The sequence below is a fragment of the Alternaria ethzedia genome (assembly GCF_023757985.1).
Source record: "Alternaria ethzedia strain BMP 0044 chromosome Unknown scaffold_18, whole genome shotgun sequence".
NCBI lineage: Eukaryota > Fungi > Ascomycota > Dothideomycetes > Pleosporales > Pleosporaceae > Alternaria > Alternaria ethzedia.
In genome coordinates, this window is record NW_026056211.1 from 265,232 (window position 1) to 286,271 (window position 21,040).

The 21,040-nt window shown below is 53.4% G+C and overlaps 6 protein-coding genes across 6 annotated transcripts; 4 read left to right on the plus strand and 2 right to left on the minus strand.

Moving 5' to 3' along the window:
* Window positions 1-472: 472 nt before the first annotated feature.
* J4E87_007010 (uncharacterized protein) lies at window positions 473-1,391 on the plus strand (the record flags this gene model as incomplete). Its single annotated transcript, XM_049378609.1, has 2 exons — window positions 473-1,086; window positions 1,142-1,391. The coding sequence occupies 2 exons, from the start codon at window positions 473-475 to the stop codon at window positions 1,389-1,391; spliced, it is 864 nt and encodes a 287-aa protein (XP_049231630.1).
* A 1,254-nt stretch (window positions 1,392-2,645) lies between these two features.
* J4E87_007011 (uncharacterized protein) lies at window positions 2,646-7,281 on the minus strand (the record flags this gene model as incomplete). The annotated part of the gene is made up of 3 exons (XM_049378610.1): window positions 2,646-5,927; window positions 5,980-7,058; window positions 7,116-7,281. The coding sequence occupies 3 exons, from the start codon at window positions 7,279-7,281 to the stop codon at window positions 2,646-2,648; spliced, it is 4,527 nt and encodes a 1,508-aa protein (XP_049231631.1).
* A 677-nt stretch (window positions 7,282-7,958) lies between these two features.
* J4E87_007012 (uncharacterized protein) lies at window positions 7,959-13,082 on the plus strand (the record flags this gene model as incomplete). The annotated part of the gene is made up of 1 exon (XM_049378611.1): window positions 7,959-13,082. One exon carries the CDS (start codon window positions 7,959-7,961, stop codon window positions 13,080-13,082), a length of 5,124 nt encoding a protein of 1,707 aa, XP_049231632.1.
* Window positions 13,083-13,640: 558 nt separating this feature from the next.
* Window positions 13,641-15,086, plus strand: J4E87_007013 (uncharacterized protein; the record flags this gene model as incomplete). Its single annotated transcript, XM_049378612.1, has 1 exon — window positions 13,641-15,086. The coding sequence occupies one exon, from the start codon at window positions 13,641-13,643 to the stop codon at window positions 15,084-15,086; it is 1,446 nt and encodes a 481-aa protein (XP_049231633.1).
* A 340-nt stretch (window positions 15,087-15,426) lies between these two features.
* J4E87_007014 (uncharacterized protein) lies at window positions 15,427-16,970 on the minus strand (the record flags this gene model as incomplete). The annotated part of the gene is made up of 2 exons (XM_049378613.1): window positions 15,427-16,741; window positions 16,807-16,970. The coding sequence occupies 2 exons, from the start codon at window positions 16,968-16,970 to the stop codon at window positions 15,427-15,429; spliced, it is 1,479 nt and encodes a 492-aa protein (XP_049231634.1).
* A 1,175-nt stretch (window positions 16,971-18,145) lies between these two features.
* J4E87_007015 (uncharacterized protein) lies at window positions 18,146-21,019 on the plus strand (the record flags this gene model as incomplete). Its single annotated transcript, XM_049378614.1, has 7 exons — window positions 18,146-18,165; window positions 18,220-19,485; window positions 19,612-19,636; window positions 19,846-20,018; window positions 20,066-20,238; window positions 20,285-20,848; window positions 20,901-21,019. The coding sequence occupies 7 exons, from the start codon at window positions 18,146-18,148 to the stop codon at window positions 21,017-21,019; spliced, it is 2,340 nt and encodes a 779-aa protein (XP_049231635.1).
* Between the last annotated feature and the right edge of the window lie 21 nt (window positions 21,020-21,040).

Here is a 21,040-nt window from a genome sequence, read left to right on the forward strand (position 1 = left end):
CATGTAGGATTGAATCGTTGTTTCGAAACAGTATCAGGAAGGACTGATGTGCTGCTGTTGCTCGCTCTTCCCCGGTAGCTTGAGCTACGCGATCTCGCAAATGGGGTGTGGGTGATGGAAAGACTGTTGGCGGACGTTCAAAAGCGATAGTGTAACAATCGAAAACAGTGAGATGACGTGGTCTGATGCAAGCTTTTTGCGAAGCGATGATGATGATGAAGATAGTCGCGTTTGTTGAACGGGGGCGGCATGGGCTGCAAGGCTGACGCGTGCAAGCGAGACGCGGTGGAACTACCTAGGGATTGGATGTCACCATGCAGCCGCCATTGGAGGGGCCAACTGATAACCTGTGCGATGTCACTTTGACAACTACAAACGTCTCCTTCATCTTCTTTCATCGCAGTCTAAGGTAGCTGATTAAGTCTCCCGAGGCCCCCGCACTCTGTCGACCTACCACCTCACGCCATTCCCGATGGAGGATAGCCCGCTTTCCATCGCCGCCAACATCGCCGGCATTCTCACCTTCGCCGCTGCCATCCTCGCAGCCGCCTACATTCGCTACACAACGCTGAGCAATGGCCTTTTGGAAATGGCGACGGTTCGTTCTTCCGTTGAGGCCAATCTCCAAGACCTTAGGATGATAGGTTTGAGAAGCCGGCTCGTAATCAAGGAAAGCGATGATGGCGACACCGCCTGGCTGAAGAAACTGATCGTTTCTATCTACTCTGTCGAAATCGTCACCAGCGTTTACGTCAAGCGCGCAGCCGGTCTGGACACCTCGAGCATGTTATCCCGACTGCCAGATTGCCCAATTGTTGGGGTTACGCCCACGACGTGGAATGATGCGCTTAGAGAAGCTAAGGAGGTGAGCATGGAAATTGGTTCTATCCACGATGAAATTGAGGCGAAATCCATATCAAAACGCTCAAACTATCTGGCATCTGCGCTCCAGGCTACACTGAGGTTGGGTTCAACTCCGCAGCTCGTGCGCTGGTATCGGGTGCGGGACCGAGTCTTTGAGAAGATACGCCAGAGGGAACACCTGCGGTCGCGACTTCTGTCCCATCAGATCACCATGGCGAACTCGTAAGTATATCGTTGGCTATGATGTTTCTAGGCTACCTGACTGATGACATGACAGTGCTGCTAGCAGGAATAATAATACACTTCAACAGCTTCTGAAGCAGCAAGCAGAGTTCAATGTTCAGTTAGAAGAGCTCACTCGATTAGTCACGGCAACAAATCAAGACTCATCCCAACCAAAGAGCGTTGACGAAAGTAATAGCCCAACAGAGACGCAAAAACAGGTGTTGCCTGGCCAACAAGAAGAAGTTGAGCGGCATACAGGCGCCGAGGCCTGGGAACTTGAGACAACCAATTGTTGCGAATAGGGATAGCTCGCGCAATATCATTCTCCTCAATGAACCATACAACGCAAGTCGTCAAGATAATAACTACGTCCTTAATCATCCGCAAGCTTAGCCAACCGCCCATCGGCCGACCGTACAACCAACGGAATACCTCTACTTAGCGCAACATCGCGAATTTCCTGCACAAACTTTACAACTCGAGGCGTGATAAGATACGTACTTTCATCTTCACCCACCTCAATATGTCTAAGATGGGACCTCACTACCTCCAGAACAACATCGTCTGTGATATCGAAAGCCTTCGCAATATCGCTTGGATGGTTTTCGATCACCCGGTGACCTCTCATCATGATTAGGAGATTTAGTATCCTATTGCTAGGACGGTTTTCGATCACCCGGTGACTTCTCATCATGATTCGGAGACTCAGTACCCTGTTGCGTGTATGTAGATAGCGTAGTATCTGGAACACAGTCGAATAAACCAACGACCGCGATACCACGGGGAAAGTTCGATCAGGTTGATGTCCCGACGCATGCCGGTGGTGCCGTATGTATGGATAATCTGAAACACTCTCAATGTATGAGTAATAAGGCACATGTCGGATATATGGCCCGTTCCAGCGCAAATCCACACCGGTCCTGCGTGTTATCTCGGCGTGGCCCATGCTTCGACGGTAGACAGCGCTGGCCGGATCCTCGGGACGGTCTTCTATGGTAATTGTATGCACATTTTTCAGTATATTGTCGATGATGTTTTGAACCCACCTGCGCAGGTCACTGGTCTTGGGCTCATTGGCTAACAATTGACGGAAATCATTGGGACGCGGTGTTGATGTCAGCGGATATTGATCGAGCGTTTCAGAGCCGATGATCAAGTGCTCGATTGCGTCTCCAAGGTGGCCCCACGCGACATCGCTCAGTCGTTGTATGCTGATGCGTATCAGAGATACCCTGACGGTCTTGAAGAACAGAGAAAAGTCATGGGATGTCTTTTCGTGAAGTTCCTTGTTGATGAGGCGGAGAAGGCATGTGCCGTTAGGTCCGAGGTACGAGCCGATGGCCGTGACCAGCTCGGTAGGTAGACTGTTTAGATTGGGCATCTTGTCGCGTTATGGCTTTACCTGGGCGTGGTTATGCGTGTCAGTCCCATATACTTTGTTCAGAGTTTGCTGCTCGTCATCATGCGATCACAGGACTGTCGTTGATTTGAGAATGATACATGAAACAAGCATCATAAGATCTATCTCATCCATCTAGTCTAACCTCCTCCCCACCTCATCTCTTCGCAACGATAGTACACGGCTCCGTCATGTACCAAGTCCGAAGCTTCGGCTCGCCCAGAACATTGCCACCCTGAAGTAGCATTTGATCGTTGTTCTTCTTCTCATCCTCGTTCCCACCCGCCATCTTGATGAACTCCGCTTCGTCGACCGTTGCGCCGACTTCGTATGTACCACCACACAACGCAACGATACCAAGCTCACACTCTACCGTCTCTCCAGGCTGTATGACGGGCAACTTGCGCTGCAGCACACCTGTCCACGAGAAGCGCTTGTCTAGATCCAAAGCGACGTTATGAGGCAGACCGGCAACATGAGGCTGTAGTCTGAGTATGGGTGAGATGGGGCGTGGGCTTCGGTTGCGGACGAACGTTTTCATGGTGAGAAACTCGTCTATCGGTACCTCGAACTTTGCGCGACCGACTTGTCGCACAATTTCTTCGTCGCCCGGTGCAGGGTAGTCGGAGGCGATGGTTGTCTTGATGGCGAGATCGTCAAGCTTGATGGCTTCGACCATGCGCGGCGTGAAGCGGATGCTGCGCAATTCCAGCTCTCCATGACGTCCATTACCATCCTCAGTCCAGGTTCCGCGCACGATCTTGAGTAGCTCTTCGCGATACCAGAAGGCTTCTCGGCTCGCTCGCTCGGTCTCAGGGGAGATCTTGCTCGTGCTGACGACGAATTGGCGTTGGTTGGCGGGATTGAGCGATGGTACAGCCGCATGTGGTGCTTTCAGGTAGACCTTTGGAAGGATCATGACGACCCTGCTGACATGCCCTGGCTGTATGACTTCGTTCACACTATGCGCTTCGTTCCATGAGTCGTTGGTGTAATTGCCATCAGCTACGGGCTTCCGGGCTTGGAGCAATATCGAGAGCGGATTTGGCCAGGAGTTCCTAAGATCTAAGAGAAGCATGCAGAACTCTTCATCGCTATCATCACTCCGCTTCTGACTGATGAATGACCGAAGATGACCGTCGGCTTTCCCAGATGACCGCGATTGCGAGACTTCGTCATCTGATTGAGTGCGCGAGGTTGACGATGCATCGCTGGACCAGGCAATGTCGCCGGATAAGGGTACTATGTCCGGACGTTGGAGCTGCACACTCGCATTGACGGTGATCGAGATGGGCGCAGAGACCTGACGGGTGAAGAAGTGCTCCTCTACTTCCGATCGCCGCTTTCCAAGGTTGGCATAGTCGATTTGTATAGTCGCATCCGTAAGTCTTGTGCGACCGATAACCTCGATGGTGAACTGCGCTTCAGCGCCAGGCTTGATGCTCGGTGATTCCTCGGTCTCATCCTTGCACCAGCGCAAGGACGGATGATGGGCGAGCTGGACCTCCAACTCATGCAATTCGGCTGCAGGCAAGTCTTTGTTGGAAGTCGCCGCTTGTATCGCAGTGGTCGCCGTATCCTGGAAGGAGATATGGACGAAGTCGACAGTTGTTTCAGTCGAAGTATTCTTCACGGTAACAGTAAATCGCTTCCTTTCGCCTTCGAGCACCATGACGGCTGACTGCGGTAACGAAACATTGGTAATGATAATGACGGGCTGGTCTGGGATTACCGAAAATGTCAAAGACTCTGGCTTTGGCTGAGAAGTTGCTCTACTGTCGATTGATGGTGCGATTGCCGAGGATGGCCGGGATGTCGGTGCCCCTAAACATGCCTTGAGGCCCATGCGCTTCATTTTAGCTTCTCTTTTCGGCTTCCATGGCTCTGGGAATATGGGGAACAGCCGCTCTCTGCAGCCGATAAGCTTGACGTAGCATCCAATGATCTTCAACGATCCTGATGTCCGCGCAGTCCCTGTGATCTGGAACTTCTGAGTCCTATAAGGGCCCAGTAGGAAGTGTTCCTCCAGCGCGACAAACTCAACACCTTCAGCAGCTATCTTCAACGACTCTACGCCAAGCTCAAACTCATATGGATTCTGCATGGCTATGACGAAGCGATAGTGCTCATTCGCAACCAGGACTGTATTTGCAGCATTTGTTTGCGGCTTCTTCAGCCAGGCATTGTGAAGAAAAGGGCCGTCTTTTCCTTGGCTGTCCGACTTCAACTCGATCCCCTGTCTTTGGGTTAATCGGAGAGGTTCCATTTCCTCGAGAATGAACAACCCGCGCACGAGGAAGTCATCCCAGTATTCTGTTTCTACATGTTGTAGTCCGAGCTTCTTAGCGGCAGTGACGGTTCTCGAAATGTTGGAGTAGAGTCGGATCTGCTCATCTCGGGGAAGAGAGACGAACACGTCGGTGCTATTAGGTCTCGGTGCTGTTCCGGGACCCGCCACCCGAAGCAAGAGAGCAGTGAAATGGAGGACGCCATTAAAGTCTGGTAATGCTTCGCAGAAACTCAGGCACGTTCGTAATATCTCTAGCTTGAGACTCAAACTTCCGAAAGAGCGCAATGACGATATGGCCAGTATGGTGTCAACGACGCGTTGACTAGCAATACTGTCCGATGCACTTTCTGCGTTCTCATCTCTCTGACTGCGCATCCCAATATTGGGCATGTTTCCTTTCGAATTGGGTATCCCGTATATCCGGCCTAGCAAGCCGAGGAATTCCTCTATCCCATTCTCGACTTCGCCTTCGCCTAGATTGAGAGCGCCACTCCCGGAGCTACCGCCGCTTGCGATGTTGAGAGCTGCAAGGCCAGCAGCTGGATGAACTCCCATCTCTGCTGCACCAACCTTGCGGGCCTGGATCAAGCCAGGAACCAAGGATGTGATAAACTCCTTCATGACGATGGCTTTCTTGCGTTGTAGCCCCAAGGACGATAAGATCGAGGCAACACCAGCAAGCACTACGACGCGGTCTGTGGGATTCATGCCCGAGCTCTCGGCTGGTCCAGGTAATGCACGGAATAGCATAGAGGCTATATCATTACGCGTAGGGTGTACACTAAGCCTCGGAACCGAAAGGCGTGGCTTTTGCTTGTATGGCGTATTCTGCACAAGCTGGCGCAATGCATCATCATCTAGAAAGCCTCCGGACAAGTTGATGGCGGCCAGCAACTTGGAAAAGCGTATTACACATTCTGAAAACGCGAGCGGCGGCAAAGATTCGCCAGCGAAATTGGCCGCACGGGTGTATAGGTTCAGTATCATGTTGACCATGTCTGGAAGCATGGAGTTCAGAGCGTCCAGTGAGTTATCATGTTTGTGAGGTTTGGCGGGAGTCGAAACGTCAGAGACACTACTCGACGGTGTATGAGTGGGTGATTTGTTGCCTCCAGACTTATCGGATGTCGGATAGCAGATTGGGGGTATCTTGATGGTCAGTAAGACGATCAGACTGACATCATATAAGAGTTGGACTAACCTGGAAGTCCATGCCTGACCATGCAAAGAGAAGCATACAGACCATAATGTGTTCGAGAGCTTTAGCGTGCCACAGATGGTCACTAAGAGCACGTGCTCTTGTCGCGGCTTCTGTGAGCTCTCGTACAGCCTCGACCCACTGGCCTGCGCACATGTACAAGGTACCGATCACGATTCCAATACGACCGCGTCCCTTGTTCCGAGCTCTTTCACCGACCCCGCCGGAACCAAACCCTGTAATCGACACGCGGTCCGCTGCGTTCTTGGTTGCGGAGCTAGGCCTGGCGGGATTGCTGTTTGTTTGGTGAAGCGTGTTGGCAGCATTGATACCGGAAATTTCGTCGAAGGTTGTCGGTGGTGTGCGTGTACCTTGTGCGCTCAATGAAGCGGTCCTAGGGTCTTCGGTAGACAGGGGTCCTCCGGAACTCGATGGCAAGACAGGCATTGACGCGCGGTGACCGTCCTTCAGCGCATTTCCTACTGGTGACTCCGGTCTACTCCCACTTGGTGTTTGCGAGTTGCGACGCGAGAATTGCGAAGTAGAGTCAGATGCGGCCCAGCTTGGCGTGAGCTCCGCTGTGCCATTTTGAGAAGCGGGCGAAACTAAAGTAGGAAGTGCCTGTATGGACTTTGCCAGAGTGGTCATCTCCGCTAGCAAGGTTGCAGTCAGATCGCACATGAAAGTCTTCATCGTCGTGGTCTTAAGCTGTGATCTTGGTGGGATCAAGAGTGTCTCTTGTGGTAGGCGCGGATGTCGTGATGGAGTTGCTGAATCAAACAGCATGATGCTGTGGAGATACGCCCGAGGAAATTGTTCTCTGAGATCGTCGATACCGAATTGAATAGCATTCGCTTCATCGTCGCCGGCTGGGGGTTCTTCAAATGTCGTGCTTGGGGTTCCGTCAGTCCCACGTGATGGCTGCAGCCAGGCATATTCGGACGCGTCTCCGATTCCGATGACCAGTAGAGGCTCTCTGAACTGTTCGAAAGGTGACAGTGATAGATGAGATGCTGATGGCATAGAAGTCGATAAGTCATAAAGTAAAGTTCCGTCAGGCCATGCTAACGGAGAGAACATATCTATCGTTGCCAAGATCAGCAAACATCAGAGCTGGTTTGGCACATGAGGGCTCATACTCCGGTCAGGTCGCGGATCAGGGCTGATATCGCCCAGTCGAACCAGCGACTCCTGCTGCAAGAGGTCGACAAAGGCTATGAAGCGCGAACGCTTGATGCGACCCACGGGGAGAAGCAAGGCCCTAATGCGCGCAGGCGCGATCGGGGACAGAGGGTCGACTGCCATCGCAACATCTGGAAGCTGAAGACCTAGTGGCCAAAAACAATATGCTTGATCAAGAAGATGACGATGTGCTGGCGGGTGCTTGCATGATGCGTCGAATATTCGGACGGTGAAACGGTTGGCGATCCTCAAAGCTTCGGCCTCGTGGCGGTGGCCCGAACAAAGAACACTAAGCCGCTTTCGGTGTTGGCCCCTGCGTCAGCGCCTGCAACAACAAGTGCCACACGAAACACGACATCTCACCCACACCCCTTCGCCTCCCACCAGGCTGCACTGTCCTCTTTGATATGTTTCCTACGTCTTGCATAGCGTGAGCATATCCGGAGTTTGTCTTTTGTTGCGAAACGTTATTCTGCGTCTGGCTGGTCCTCCTGTCTTCGCCACCGCCGCCCACGGTTCTTACAGGTCGCCTGGTCCAACGAGCACATTCTCATTACAAGCACATCCGCATTCCGGACGTATTTCACTCGGCACCGTTAGCGGGGTAGATTTAGAAGACCTCCTTTACGTTTGGAAGACTCGTAATCCTATTTGACACAATTCTGGGCTGTCAATACCCCCAACTCCGAGGTCCTAGCAAACAAATCGCCACTGTAGCTTCAGATCTCCAAACACATTGGCCATCGGAAGGCACCTTCAGAATGGCAGCGATAGATTTTGCGCGGCTGCGCAACCAAACGATGGCCGATGGCTTCGACAGCGAGGTCACGGTCAACACCCGGGCTCTGATAGACAAAGTTCTAGCGCGTTACTCCAGCGAGCATACAACCTTGCGAGAATTGATACAAAATGCTGCAGATGCGAAAGCAGATCAAGTCATCATCAAATTCGAGACGGACCCATCTCTTACTGTTCCTACACCTCAAGGCGCCGATGACCCCATTCTACTGAAGCACATCATTCAACATCACACCCTCAAGCGCCTCGTTGTTAGCAACAATGGTCAGCCATTCACGCCCGCGGATTGGAGTCGTTTGAAAAGCATCGCGGACGGTAATCCGGACGAAACGAAGATTGGGGCTTTCGGTGTCGGATTCTACAGCGTGTTCGCCGATTGCGATGAGCCCTTCGTCGTTTCAGGAGACAGGACTATGGCGTTCTACTGGAAGGGTAATATGCTTTCAACCAAAGCCGCCCCAGTACCGGCTGAACATGAATCGAGAGACACCATTTTCATGCTGGAATACCGGCAAGCAAAGGTCGAATCTGCGTCTTACAACCCATCAAAGCTTCCGAATTTGCCCACACTGTGTCAGTTCCTGGCCACGAGTCTTACATTCGTTGGTCTGCAAAGTATCGAGCTTCACGTGGACGACTATGTCGTTGCGTCGTTCACCAAGAAGATATCACCCCCGGAAATGGTCCGTGTGCCTAACGGACTGAAGACTGAGACCGAAGGCGGCTTGATGCGGGTGACTGATGTCACGCAACAACACTCTCAAATCGATGCGGCCTGGATGAACGTCATTGCTACTGCTCAGATACCCCCAAAGAAAGCTGCCGACCTCGTACAACAAGAAGTTCGCAACGCAGGTACTTCATTACGGAGTTTCTTCTCAAAATTCGCATCTGCGCCTCCTCCGCCGCCCACGAAGAACATCAAACCCGCGGCTGAGAAGACCAATACTATTGAAGAGATAGCAGGCGATTCGACTGGCACCATCTTCTTGCAAGTATGCACTGTGGTGGCAGCCACTAAAGTCTCACGAAACTTCGCTGCGGAGATTGAGCGCGCAACTAAGAAGTCACCTCCGAAGACGACCAAAATCGCTCTTTTGACTTGTCCATACCAAGATCCGTCAGCCACGCTGGCTACGGGCTCTGGCAGTTCAGCTGCGCTTGCCGACAAGATCTTTGCAGAAGTCCTTCCGACAAAATCTGGTCGAATCTTTATCGGATTTCCGACTGCCCAGACGACTGGCTACCTCGCGCACATCTCTGCGCCATCTCTTATCCCGACGGTTGAGCGCGAGAATGTCGACATGAACGCTCGCTACATCTCCACCTGGAATATTGAGCTCCTGCGTGTTGCAGGGCTGGCCTGTCGCATCACCTACGCAGCAGAATTGGCAGCTTTGCAGACCCAATTCGGCAAGGAACCCATCGAGACCTTGATCACGAAGACTGCTTACGTGTTCAAACAATACACGGCCAAATCATCGCACCCTTCCACATCCCTTGGAGATAAGATCGACGAGGCGTTCTGGAATTGTTCGAAGGAACGATCCATCGACATCCTTTCGACCAAGGGCGTCATGTCCAGTAAGCGTGTGCGTATGCCTGCAGAAACTCTAAGTTTCCTGGGAGAAGTACCCATGGTCCCACAAGAACTCGCGAATGCAGCAGTGGACTTCATGCTCAATCTACACAATCGCGGTTTTATCACCGAGCTCACCATGCAGGACATCCGCCAAGGATTAGAATCACGAGCACTCAGCGAAGATGAACTTTCCGAGTTTCTTAAGTGGTGTGGATCTAAGCTGGAAAGCGGCGAAATTGATGTGCCCGGCTCTCGTAGCTTGTTCGAAAACACGGTTGCTAACATCGACATTGAGCCAGAAAAGAATTCTGGCAGGATACTCGCTTTGGGCGACATTAGCACGTTCGTTAACCCAGCGCGTATCGGTGCACACCTACCTCTTCCGCCAGACACTATTCCTTTCTCCTTCACCAGAGGCATGTCGATCAAACAACTGCAGCTCTTCGGCTGGGTGGAATTGTCAATGGTTCGCTGGCTTCGACACATGACAACACGCCCGCAGCTAGACGAATTTACCAAGGATGAGAATCTTGCTCTCTCTGTGCTAACACTGACATCCAAGTGCTGGGAACAACTCGATGGAAATTCCAAGGAGACGGTTGTCAAGATCTTGACCCCACACACGATCTTGCCGACGAAGATGGGCATGCGGCGACCGGCGGAGTCGTACTTCCCTACTGTTAAGCTGTTTGACGATCTGCCAACTGTAACACCGTTCGCAGGCTCGAAGGAGAAGTTCCTATTGGCGCTCGGTGTTCGGAAGACTATCGATCTTCCTATGGTGTTTGATCGAATGCGCAGTCGCGATGCGCAGCAGTCAGAGAAATCCGAAAAGCCGACTTGGAATCACGTTGACCTTATCCGCTATTTCGCGTCGGTCATAAATGAAATACCTGCGAAGGATCTCAGTCGTCTACAGCAGACAGCGTTCTTGCCGGGAGAAGGTACTCTAGTAAAAGCTGGCGAGCAGTTCAAAGCTTCAGACCTTTATGCCCCCGACCCGGCTATTGTAGCTCTAGGCCTGACTCAGATTAAGCTGCCTTTCGAATTCAAGCCCACTACACGAGAAGGTGTGTTGCTGCTGCGACTTGGACTTCGACAGTGCCCAGATTCCATCACCGTCGCAAACATACTCCATCGCGCCGGTCAAGCCAAGGATCTCCAGCTGTACATGCGTGCGATGGACTACCTGTTAACAAACTACTACAAGAACAACTACGCTGTCGAGCATCAGAAGTTCGCTGCCCTCACCCTTCCGATTTTGCCGACTGAACAGGCTCCTTTCCCGGCGTTGGTTGGTCCGTTCCAGTGCTACACCAATGAGCATGCAGCATGCCTAGGATTTCCCATTCTAAGAAGCGATCTTCGGAGTCATGCGGAGAAGCTAGGGGTACAGCGCGATCCAAGCATAGGTCCATGTGTTCAGTACCTGATGAAGACACCACCCAAGACTAAGCTTGATGCAGAAATGCAGTTTGCCTATCTTGCTTCACGCGGATCCGAGTTGGATCAACACAAAGGGCTCATACAGAACCTCGCGACTTCCAACATTGTACCAATCTTTCGGAAGTATTACCTTGACCCCGCTTGCAGCGGATTCGAAGATAGATCCAAGAATCAAACTGGCAAGACCGAGATGCGCATCCATCACTACGATCCCCCCGAGCATGTTTTCGTGGGTCGTGATCAAGAGTACCGTGGCATCCTCGATTACGTTCACTATGGCGCGGAAGCCACAGTCTTCCTTCTCAAGGTTGGCGCAAAGCATGAGCCGACTACTCATGATCTGGCGTACCTCCTCGCCAAGAACCCTGCCCGCTTCCTCAACACCATTGGACAAGAGAAATATCTCGATCTGCTGAGAAAGCTGGCCGAGCATGCGACAAATCTTTGGAAGGACAAGGATCTGGTCAAAGCACTGGTAGCCTCGAGGTTGCTGCTTGGCTACCGCGATATCAAAGAGGATAGTAAGAACGTCGCTGATGCAGGCGACGACGACATTGATGATCTTGATGAGGACAACGTCCATCGCGAGTGGTCGCTCAATAAAGCTGGTGAGATCGTGATTATCGATAACGTCAACTATATGACCCGGTTCCGCGACTTCATCATCGCAGCCCCACAGGAAGAGCTTCTCGAGGAGTTCTACGCTCGATTTGGTGTCCAGAAAGTCTCGGAGCTGGTCAAGACTGATCAACGCATCGGCACAGTAGCACGCGACCAGACACCTGCCCAAGATCTTCGACGGGATATCCTGGAGCGTGTGCGTCTCTTCCTTCACGAGTATGAACGCGATGCTTCGTCAAAAGCTATCAGACATGACGCCAAGTGGCTGGGTTCTAATTTGACGGTGCAATGTGTGTCCGATATTTCTATTCGTTACTCACTGGCCGAACGCAATGTCGCAACATCCTCACGTAAATCGGCTGTTATCATCAAGGTGCGTGGTACGGGGTACGTGCTCAGTATCACGCCGAAATACGATCTTTACGAGGTGTCAAGCGAACTGGTAAGGCTACTCGTATCGCGGCCGAAGCGCAACGACGCGATCGCGCTAGAGCGCATCTTGACTGAGCCTCTACGCCGACTCCAGCAAAAGGGTATCAATGTTGAGCGTATCCTACGAAAAAAAGAGCACGAAGCGCGTATCGCCAAGCAAGCCGAGCAAGAGCGCGAAGAAGAGGAACAGCAGCGAGTTGCCGAACAAGCCAAGTCTGGTCATGTAAAGTCAGAGGACCGAGAGAACATTCCACCCGAGACCCCCGAGAAAGGCAAGCATATGCCCGGTGCATTTGGTAGTCCAGAGGGTGGCATGGAGATCGCCAATCACGGCCGTCAACCAGAGGAGCAGGGTCTCATCAACAACTGGGCGAAGAAGCTCGGTTTCAAGAACGCGCCTAGCGCACCTTCCTCCTCCTCCAAGGGTACAGACGGCCCTCAGATCAGTCGCGACATCCAAGCTACGAAATCGAACATTCAGAATGCTATCAAGGAATGTCGGCCAACTGGTATGGAGAACATCAACACCAAACATCACCAGGACCCGACGGAACTCGACCGTGGAGGTTACTGTACCGGCGAACAATGGGAAAACCTGCACAAAGCGTTTTCGGTGCCTTTCTCTGGCCGTCACGTCGACATCTACTATGGCCGCGACGAGACTGCACCGCTCACCGACCTGCAATCTCACCTCCAAAAATTCCTACCGCTCATCTTTGGCCTCACATCAATCTTCAGCGTCAACCCTGCGGCGGTAAACATCTTCCTCGACAAGAAGTCTAACACGGTGGCGTTCAACATGAACGGTAGTCTGTTCTTTAACCTTGCTTGGTTCATTGCCCTGCATAGCGACGGATGCCAGACTAAGGAAGGGAAGCTCACAGCTCTGGACAGTTGGTTCTGCACGTACTGTCACGAGCTTGCGCATAACCTTGTGGCTGACCACAATGCGCGACATAGCTGGTACCAGCAGCAGATTATCATAGAGTATAGTCAGCAGTATCGGGCTGCATTGGAGAACTTTACACAGGGTCTTTTGATATAGACGGGGCATATTTATTATACGGGTATACAGGTAGAATTGCGTACTTCGGAGTCTGAGTAATATTGCATTATTATTATCACGAATATGGTCAGACATTCTCCTACCGTCCAATCTATTTACCCTGTTGTTAATCTATTTAATACTCATTGTCTTGTCATCATACGCGGTGAGATGAGTACACTCACGGTAACTTGGGCATATTATTAGGTTGCATGTGTTTCGTGCTCGATTACTCACTAGACTCTCAGCAAACGGTTCACCCCGAACTCCGACGTCTCCTCCCCATTGCATCTGCGGACCACTCGCGTCTCTTACCGCAGTATTACCGCAAACAAAATCTTGACAAACGGAGGTGAGTGCCGACCGGGCAGTGTCTCCATAGAAACATCATGTCTGTATTGCAATAGCGGTGTATATAAACCTCTTTTACTGCTCCTCTCTTTCTACCCTCCACTTTCTACCCACCTCCCTTCTCTTTCTCCAACATCATCAACTTCAGGTAGCCCATAAAGTTCCTAGTTATCTCACTGCCTCGATACTAACTCGAAGACAGCCAAAATGAAGTTCACCACTCTCTGCCTCACCGCCCTAGGCTTCATCGGCTTCGCCATGAGCCAAGGCAGCGAGACAACCTTGACAACAAGGCCATGCAACAACCCCAAGTACTGCACCACAGTACGCACTCCACCAGCCCGCTCCAACGCCTACACCTCCAAGGAGACCGCCGACTCCACTGAGCTCACCCGCACCATCACCGCGCACCGCCGCCAGCTCACCGTAGTCGAATCCCAGACCCGAGCCAGCGTCCACACCTCCAAGTCCATCAAGACGTACAAGCCGCCCAAGCCCTCCAAGACCAAGACCTCCGGGGACTCTGAAGTTCCTAGGCCCTCTGAAGGTTTCTCGGACTCTGTCCGCCCGACTCGTGTCAGTGTCACTGCTCAGCGTCGCCAGGCCCTGCCCACTACTGCGACTTGCACTGAAATCACTTCTTGGGACTCCAAGACCTATGCGACGGCGATCTCTACGCATATCCAATGCGGACCGGATAAGTCTAAGCCTACTTGTTCTACTTCGTATGAGTGTGGTTGCCACTCCTCTGCGTTTACGCGGGATGATAATCCCGATATACACTTTTGCTGGCCCATGGCGACTAGCACTATCTTCCCCCCGGACTACGGCGGTGGACGGTCGCAGCGGTGGGTCGCGAGGCAAGCGAAGGCTACTCGTGCGCCTAGACTTGCGTCTGAAGACCTCGGAGGTCGGTCTCAGCGTCTTGTTGCCAGGCAGGCGGTACCGACATCGACATGTTCTCCGGGCCATGTGGGAAGTGACTGCAGCGTTGTCGTCTCACCGCCTAAACCGACGAAGTCTTGTCCTCCGGGTTGGGTTGGGCCTGACTGCCCTTTCGCAAGTCGTGTTCACAGCACCCCGACGGTGACGGCTACGAAGGATGTTTACGCTCGTCAAGAGGTTGAAGCGGGTGGTGAGCCAGTCTACGTTGTCACGGTTACCCATGTCAAGCGTGTAACCGCTCGTCAAGAATCTGAAATGACAGACCCAGTCTACGTCGTCACAGTCACCGATACTATTGCTACCACCGCCGAACCGACTGATCCAGTCTACGTCGTCACCGTCACCAACACCGACGCTGTCAATCCAAGTCAAGAGGCTGAACCGAATGATCCAGTCTACGTTATCACGGTCCCCAACACCCTCCCTACCACAGCTCATCAAGAACCTGAGCCAACAAACCCAGTCTACGTCGTCACCGTCACCGATAGCAACGCTGTCAACGCACGTCGCGTGCCTGAGGAGGTTTCTGCTTCCCTTGAGCGTAAGATGACGGCTGCGGATTACGGCTGCCCACCGGGTACTTGTGGACCTGCTTGCCGTTCTGGTCACTACTGCAACAAATTGTTCGGTCGTGTCGCTGCTGTGGAGGATAGTGTTTCGAAGGAGCCGGCGGCTTCGGAGGAACCTGTGCCTACGAGGGGGGGTTAGGATGGCGTGGTGGGATTGTTATGGTGGGGAGATGAGAGGTGTGAGGATCTTATGGATTTGATCGAAAGGAGTGGTATGGTGATATGAGGAAAGAGGACAGAGCTTGAAAATGGTGGAGTGAGGTCTTGGTAGTGTAGCTAATCCCTTCTTGCACAGCACTAAAAGACACTCTACTCACCCTGATCACTGGCAACGGAAACACGTGATAAAATCTGCAATAAAATGCGATTCTCAGCGATACTATCCAACGCTATGCTAACTTTCAACAAAAGGGTATAATGCTTTTCTCCAACCAAAAACTCGTTGCTCCATCTCTTTCAATTCCTCTCCAACAACCAGATCACGCCTTCTCGTCCTCCAATTCCTTGGCTTCGCGCCTCCTCCGCCACACAGGCCCCATCTTGATCTCCAGCAACATGAGCGGCATCAACAAACAACATATGCCACCCCAAAACGTATACGTCCAACCATCGCCCCACGCACTCGCCATGCGATCGATGATAGACACCAAGATAGCAGCCAGCGAGCAGCGCACCAAATTCGTGCACGCCGTCGCGCCTGAGCTGCGGGACTGCAGAATATCGATGTTGAGTGTCATGGTAGTGTTGAGGATACCGATGGACGTCCAGCCCAGCATAACGCCAAGAATGAGCGGAACAGCGATGTGAGCCTTGGCCTGGATCGTCCAACCCCAAGCAATGACGCAAACGATGAAGAGGGAGAGGTAAAAGGGCATTATGCGTAACCGGGCGTGTTCAATGGTGAAGTTATCACCACACCGCTCTTTGATACGTCTGTACTCCCAATCCAACATCTTGCCCGTCATCGTAGAACCCAGAATCATGCCTGCACCAACGGGAAGGTAGCATAGCCCTAGTACCGTCTCCGACAGCTCCGGGTATATCTTTGCGAAAGCCGAAGAAATGGTGGCGGTGATTGTGTAATTGACCGCGTAGACCAGCCCGGTAAAAGTGAGCAAGACGATGACATCAGGGTACGTAAAGAGCACAAACGGATTAACAGAGTGTTTAGCCTTAGCGCGGGAATCCGGGTCGAAAGCTTCTTTCGTTGCTTTTTGGCCCACGATAGGGAGGATAGCGCGTTGAAGGCGGGGCACAGGGATACTGCCATTACCCGCAATGCTCCTCAGGGTCTCGGGCAGGAAAAGCGCAATGCACAGCAGGCAAACCGCTACCATGATGACGATGGACCAGAAGATAGATCGCCAACCTAGACCCTGCGAAAGTGCGCCTCCGATTGCAGGTGCGATACACGGAGCGAGCATAGGACCGAGGTTGAACATGCCAAAGTAGCCGCCTCTTTCGCGGCTCGTGGATATGTCGCCTATGACGCCTGCGCCAAGGGCGATGGTGCTGGCGCTACCTCCGGACTGGAAGCAGCGCAGGAAGAGGAGCAGCCAGAAGTGGCTGGTTGGACAGAGGGCTAGGCCGATGGAGGAGGCGACGAGGATGCCCAGACATACCAGGTAGACGAGGCGGCGGCCGTAGCGGTCACTGATGGGGCCCCAGAGCATAGGGCTGATTCCTTGGAAGACTAGGTACACGGTGACGGTTTGGTTGATGGCTTCGGATGTTTGGTTGAAGGCGCGGGCGAGGGTTGGGATGGCTGGGAAGTAGATGTTCGCGGGGAGGGGGCTGTGGTGGTGTCAGTAATTGTTCTATGTGTGTATCTTGAGATGAGATGAAAGGAAAGAGTGTACCTATAAAATCCCGCCAACGCAACCATGGCTACGATGAGCCATTTCTCTTTGCTGGTGTATATGCTATATGGGACTTCGACTTCACCTTCTACCGGCAGCTCAGGTGCAACAGCAGCCTCGTCGACCGGTATGGGTTCACGCTTATTCTCTTCGTCGGCAGCCATAACCAGATTCCAAATATCAGCGCAGCAGAAGGAGATGAGCGAAGAGGGACAGCCTCATGCAAGGCGACGCCGCAGCGCTCAACGCCCATGATAACTAACATCACTCTCCCCGAGGACGCTACACGCCCTCGTCGGAGTATCAAGCACCGCACGCAGTGTGGTTGGACGAGTGTCGCCCATCTCGGTCAAGACCGTGGGGAAGGTCCGGCAGACCGGCGAGAAGTCGGCAAGCGCGTCTATAATCAGGCCATTGCGCAGCGAGCAAGCATGCAGCCGACAAGACCTCATGCACACCACGGCATACGCATCGCACATCCACCTCCGTCATGGTCGGAGTAGCATCCTGAAGCTACGGCTGCACACAGTCAAGGCGCGGTTGTTATACGGCTATCATGCGGTTGTCGGCTTAGCAGCGCGCGAGGTGGGCCAGATCGTCATGGACCCTTTGTTGTGGGATGCGTGCATTCGTGCATGGAAACGATTTTGCAGCGCTCGGTGCCGAACGGGTGCGCGTCTAGCCTTGCCGGGCACAGGATGCGCGAACCAGAAATGTCGTGTTTGCAAAAAATCTCTGTTCGCGATAGTCACCAGCCCGCCACTATGGGGTAAGCAAAGAGTCATAACGACGTTGTACTGGGTGGAGCAAATGATTCAGGTATATAGTCGCGCCGGGGCCTTATCGCATCACACGACTGAGCAGTTTCACACTATTACCTCGCATTGCAAGCCGTAGACGGACATAGCGAGTGGGTCGTCAACGGCGTCTGTACCATCTTCTCGGGTCCTTTACGCACGACTGACAAACTTTACACGCGCAATATCTCGGGGTGGAGCGGCGAAAACGGTTGCAGCGAGCCAAGAGACCAACGGGTCCGGGAAAAGAGATGGCAGACGCCCCGAATGGAGGTGTAGGCAGTAGCAGGGTGGGGAGTGGTGCTCCTTCGCGGGAACAGGAAGACATCAAGCGGCCCAATCTCTCGGTTGGGGAAGTCGCGGGAGTGGAGCAGCAACATGGCGATGTCACGGTGGGCAAGCACGAAAGAGTTGGAGGGTGGAGAGGGGTGCTGAGTTTTCTGGAAAAGAAAGGTGATGTTGAGCTCAGAGGGTGTACGCCTGTGCCGTATGAGGATAGGACAGAGACGCAGTATTCAAAGATCTTCACGCTTTGGTTTTGCATGAGTTGTAATCCGTTGCCGTAAGTGGTCAATTGAGGAGAGGTGGCCTTGCATCATGGCTAACGGGTATGCAGTGTGACTTTTGGCATGGTGGGCACAATGTCTTTTGCTCTTAGTCTGAGGGACGCGGCGCTGGTTATTCTTTTCTTTACCCTCGTGTCGACGGTGCCGGTGGCGTACATGTGTACGTGGGGGCCGAAGACGGGTATGCGACAGCTGGTCCAGGCGAGGTTTTCCTTCGGGAAATACTTTGTTTCTCTGTTGATATTGCTCAACCTTGCAACGCTGACGGGCTTCTGCGTAGTCGATAGTGTCATTGGCGGTATGGCACTGTCGGCGGTGCAGGACGGAGCAACCATCAACGCCACGGTGGGTATCGTCATCATCGCTATATTGTCGCTGGTCATCTCCTTCTGCGGCTTTGGTGTATTGCATCACTACGAGGCCTGGGCATGGATTCCAGCATTGGCCGCACTCATCATTGCGGCAGGATGCGGGGATAGCAGTCTCAGCCAGCAAGTCCCAGCACCTGCTGCTACAGCGTCGCAGGTCCTCTCGTTTGGCGGTCTCGTGGCGAGCTTCATGCTTCCATGGGCTGCACTTGCGAGCGACTTCTCGACGTACATGCATCCAAAGGCCCCTCCCTTCCGGATCGCGCTCTACACCTACACCGGTCTTGCGCTGCCTACGATCCTGCTGATGACGCTCGGTGCAGCGATGGGAGGCGCGACGCCAAACATTGCCTCATGGCAGGCTGGGTACGACGTCAACGCAGCGAGCGGTGTCCTCGCAGCCATGCTCCAGCCAGCTGGCGGGTTCGGTCGCTTCGTCACAGTCGTGCTTGCCTTTAGCATGTTGGGTAACCTGTCGGCAACAATGTACAGCGTAACACTAAACCTGCAGATGCTCCTTCCCTGGCTCTTCCGCATCCCGCGCATCTTCTTCAGCATCGTCATTACTGGAATCGTGATTGGCGTTGCTGTCGAGGCATCCAGTAGCTTCTTCCTCAACCTCGAGAACTTCATCGGCGTCATCGGGTACTGGAGTGCGGCCTTCATTGGCATCGCCATCACCGAACACGTGCTGTTCCGGCGCAGCAGCTTCATGGCTTATACCGAGGATGAAGAGGCGTGGGACGAGCCGAGCAAGCTGCCACCCGGTTTCGCGGCAATTGGCGCGTTCCTGCTCTCCTTTGGCCTCATCATCCCATGTATGGGACAAATTTGGTGGACAGGACCCATCGCGGAGACTACGGGCGACATCGGGTTGGAGGTAGCAGTTGTGCTGGCAGCGGTGCTCTATGTACCGTTTCGGGTAGCAGAGAGGAGGATATACGAGAGGTAGTTGCAGAATAATCCAGTAGCAACGACCAATCAAGACTGATGATTACATGTTTGTTGTGCAGTGCATGAGACGAGGAGATTGCACATGTTGGTAGTTTGGAGAGGATTACCGCATGCGACTAGATCGGGGGAAGTTGTTGCCTCGGTTGTACGTCTTACCCCGGAAATGCTTGGTGACGTTCACAAGCCAGCCGGAGCCGCAGCTCAAATGCGGAGACGAAGACCATCCGACGAGACTTGAAGCTGCTTCCCTTTTGATACCCTCTCCTTCACTGTTTATCCACACCTTCCCAATCCCATCGGCTTACCGGCTGCTCCTTCCTCCCGTCGCAACAACCGCCCGCTTCCCCTCTTCAGCTCCCGCGCGGCTACATTCTACACTCGACCATGTCTCAAACACAAGAAAAGGCGCAGGAGAAGCTCATCGAGTCGACTTCCTCGGTGCCCCAGAGCACGGCGGCTCAGCAGAGCGACAATGTTGCGCATGCGCTGGCTGGCGCTGGTGGAGGACTGCTGTCCATGGCCCTGACGTATGCGCCATTGCGACAAAGCGATGCGGGCTGCTAACAACCCCCAGCTACCCGCTCATCACCCTCTCTACCCGCGCCCAGGTCGAATCCAAGCGGGCGCAATCGTCGACGCTCAATGCCGCGCGCCGCATCATCAAGCGCGAGGGTGTTGCCGGCCTCTACGCCGGTCTCGACTCTGCCCTCTTCGGCATCAGCGTCACAAACTTCGTCTACTACTACTGTACGACAATACACGTCTAAGCAATATATTAGACTAACGGAATCAGGGTACGAATGGACCCGCTCCTTCTTCGAGAAGGCTGCGCTCAAAGCCGGTCGCGCCTCCTCCAAGCTCACCACGGTCGAGTCGATGATGGCAGGCGCCCTCGCCGGCAGCGCAACCGTCCTCATGACCAACCCCATCTGGGTCGTCAACACGCGCATGACGACGCGCAAATCCGAAGCCTCCGACGAGTCGCTCCCGGGCGCACCTACACCCGCACAGAAGGCGCCATCGACGCTTGGCACGCTCTTCGCCCTCGTTCGTGATGAGGGCCCCGCGCGCCTGTTCGCTGGCGTCATGCCGGCGTTGGTCTTGGTCATCAACCCCATTCTGCAATACACTGTGTTCGAGCAGCTGAAGCAGATGCTGGAGAAGCGGAGGAGGGTCACGCCCAAGGATGCCTTCTACCTTGGTGCGCTGGGCAAGCTGTTGGCTACCAGCATCACCTACCCGTACATCACTGTCAAGAGCAGGATGCACGTTGCGGGCAGGGATGGACCGAGGGAGGATATGTTGACCACCTTCAGGCGCATCATCAGGGAGGAGGGATACACTGGCCTGTATGGAGGTATGTGGAGAACGATTCTGAGGAGGAGAAACGATGTGCTAACCAATGCTAGGTATCGGACCCAAGGTCACCCAGAGTGTCATCACCGCCGCCTTCCTCTTCGCATTCAAGGACGCCCTTTACGCCTACACGATCCAGGCACGCAAGAAGCTTGCCATGCGCAAGGTCTAGGGCACACCTCAAACTGGTACA